This window comes from Nothoprocta perdicaria, unplaced genomic scaffold (assembly GCF_003342845.1).
Source record: "Nothoprocta perdicaria isolate Ctin4 unplaced genomic scaffold, notPer1 scaffold_116, whole genome shotgun sequence".
In the NCBI taxonomy this organism is placed as follows: Eukaryota; Metazoa; Chordata; class Aves; order Tinamiformes; family Tinamidae; genus Nothoprocta; species Nothoprocta perdicaria.
Genome location: NW_020454272.1, coordinates 2360774 through 2363884, shown reverse-complemented (window position 1 = coordinate 2363884; position 3111 = coordinate 2360774). Strand labels below are relative to the sequence as shown.

Here is a 3111-nt window from a genome sequence, read left to right as displayed (position 1 = left end):
AGGGAGGGCAGCGCTTTTCCTCTCTGAGCTGCCTCCACGGACCCACATCACCCAGGCTGAGGTTGTGTTGGGCCCGCGGTGCCATCGCTGGCGCTCACTCAACCTCCAGAGCCGGGGGCTTCTTCCCCGGCGGCTGCCCGAGCTGCTTCTGAGCCCTTTAGTGTCTCCCATTCAAACGAGAATAAAGGCAAAGGGGGGCCTGAAAAAAGTGACTAAGAGTAGGAGAGGCAGGAAAGAAAAATAATGAATAGGAGAATGATAAAAGGAGAATGAACAGGTTTTCTCTCATAACTCACCTATCAGTTTACATTCATAGACACAATCCCGCTATTATCGTAATCACTTAATATTGCTAATATTGAATACATGTACAAAYTTGAATATGCTTTTAGTGTGGGGGAGGCTGATATTAAATATGTGACYATGCACAGACCTATTATAATAATCTGTCCTGGATAGGAATAGTACTTTATAAATTGCATCTTTAATGAAGATTTTAATCTTTTTTTTTTTCTATATATCATATCATATGATTGGACTTCAGATTGTTTTTCAAGACAGAAAGCAGAACAATTCAGGAAAGAGAGCTCTTACAATGTTTAGATGCATTTTTATTGACTATTAATTTACTTTTTTTTTTCTTCAAAGAACAAAATAATAAGCAAACCATAGTAAATGAKAGAAAGAGTCTGCAGGTCATGTTCTTGCTTCTATCTTTTTGGTTTTGAGATTGAAACCTGCCTCATAAGGATATTGGTAGCATGTCATGAAATCCAGAATTTGAGTGTGCTCTTGGCAGTCCCATATTGCCAACTTGTGAAGCACTTCAAAATGAATTCAACAAGATGTCTGTGATCTAGAGCTGCTGTCCTGCAAATACTTGCACATGTGTAAAATCCCATTTCAACCAACAGTGCAGCAAATGTGCCCAGAACTGGGTACCGGGGGGTCAGCAGGAGCAGGGCGTCACTGAGCGTAAGAGATCATGCATAGACACCTGGAACACTGTGGGGCAGAGCTGCATGTGTTTGCCTGTAGGCATGTGATTTTCTTAACTGCTAATCTACTGGGATTAGAATTTATTTAAAGATCTTGGTCAGGCTCCATAGGACAGGAATAGAACAGGAAGCAGCAGCTAAATATGCACCAGCAAGTCCTTATGAGCACTTGTATGAAAAGGGAATTCAGCATGTCAGATTTAGTGCTAATCTAGTGCTAAGAGAGTGTAGCCAGTACAGTTGTTCTGATGAAGCCTCCAATGATGATGCAGGTTTGTTAGTTGAAATAGTTTTCTCCCATCACAATCTCACTTTGTTATAGAAACACAATAAAAAAAAAAAAAAAAATCATGCTTTCTAACCACTACTGCTCCCCCTGTGATGATGTTGTTGTTAGYAGCAGCTGTGTTTCAGGGTTGTTATCTGCAACACATTCCAGAAAAATGCTGAACAAAAGGTGCCAAGTGTTTGAAATGCTGCTTGCAGAAGCATCGTTGGACCAATTCCTTGCTACTATATTTCTGTTTCAGTTGCCTTGACTGTCACATCTCTTGTTCTGCTACCACTAAAAACAAACAGATACAGTGGGGAGAAATAAATAGTGCAATGAATCAAAAGCGTTTCGCAGACACAGTTGCTGCAGTYGCTGTCGTGGCAGGAGCAAGAACACCAACTTCGTTCATGGAGCCTGATGTCTCACCAGGGAAGTCACTTCACGGATGGCTCTCTGGTACTTCTCAGAGGCGGCTCTAAACTGGGTCAGATGTTCCTCATAGCTTCTCACAGCTGCCAGCAGCTCATTCCTCTCCACAGCTCCCAGGATGGCGTGGAGGATCATTTCAATGCCAAGCCCCAGAATGGCGATGCTGATCCCCCCCAGAACAGATGCCCCGATCTGTGCAAGGAGACTGACAAGTTTGCCAAGAGTGAGAGTTATGAGATTGGAGCCAATCAGTTTGATAGCTACCATCCCGGCCGTCGAAGTTGCTTCTCCAAGAACAACAGAAAAGACTCTATGGGCTATGGCAATTTTCTCCAGCTCGGGCTCTTTGATATCATGCAGTTTCTGGTAGAGCACAGGCTCTAGCTTCTCCTTCATGTCACTATCAATCTTCTGTACTTGGTGCTGAATCTCACTCATTGCTTGAATGATAATGTCGCAGTTTTCCTTGATGGTTCTGCTCTCTCTTATCTTTATATGGGGAATCGTGCACCCGAGGTGTTCATTCAGCACTCCAGCCAGCTCATTTGTTGCATGGAAATTTGTGGACATACAGTCAAGCAGCTCCTGGTGCAGCTGGATAAGTTCCTGGCGTTTCCTGGGGTTATCTGGGTAAAGGAGGTCACTCAGCATCATTCCTCAGAAATAAGCTACAGTTAGAGAAAAAAAAAAAAGAAAAAGAAAATTTTATTCTGTTTAACATCTAAAACTCTACCCCTTAAAGAGAAGTAAAATGTGCTTCTTTGTCTCTGCTTCACTGATTCTTCCTAGCAAATCAAATCCCAAAGTATCGCCCTGCAATCTAGAAATCTTAACTGTTGTTTGGAGTMTTCAGACCTGAAAGTTGCAGCTATTGAATCTTGCAATGTTGAAATATCTTTGAACTTGATGTACTGATTGGAGAGGAACATTTTGAAACTTCAGCATATCCAGATCAATGAAAGCAGCTAACAAATATGTAATTAGCAGGTTAGTAAAGAGAAGAGCACAAAATGTGTCATTCTTCATTCAGGAAGCTGAAGATGGTAGAAGTCAAACTGGTTCATTAAGAAAAGAAATCTCATCTGCAAAATCTAAAATAATCTGAAGACATGAAATGCCTGTTCTAAATAAGCATCAGCCTATTTTCTTCAATTAATGACATCTGATTTATGTACCACTGCAAAGGCTGTGGATTGGACACAGCCTGTACCAAGTAAGGAGGTTTTATGCAGTGTACTGAATCTGTTCTGCACTTCAAGAGGAAGTGTTAAATATAAGCACATTTATACTAATAAAGTCACACTTGGGAATTCATAGAGAATAGTGAAAGCTTCCTAGATAAATCCATCCTAATATCACTTTGCATGTATTTCCCACTGTGTTTTCTTCACCACTATTTAGCCCCTATTT

The 3111-nt window shown here is 41.3% G+C and overlaps 1 protein-coding gene across 1 annotated transcript; it reads right to left on the bottom strand.

The window, feature by feature from the left end:
• Positions 1 to 1677: 1677 nt before the first annotated feature.
• On the bottom strand, positions 1678 to 2378 carry SMCO3 (single-pass membrane protein with coiled-coil domains 3). The gene has a single exon (XM_026053484.1). It carries the CDS (start codon positions 2353 to 2355, stop codon positions 1678 to 1680), a length of 678 nt encoding a protein of 225 aa, XP_025909269.1. The 5' UTR covers positions 2356 to 2378.
• Positions 2379 to 3111: the final 733 nt, after the last annotated feature.

What these genes read in the sequence shown, in the direction of transcription:
- SMCO3 (XM_026053484.1), bottom strand. Translation starts at nt 2,355, where the DNA reads ATGATGCTGAGTGACCTCCTTTACCCAGATAACCCCAGGAAACGCCAG.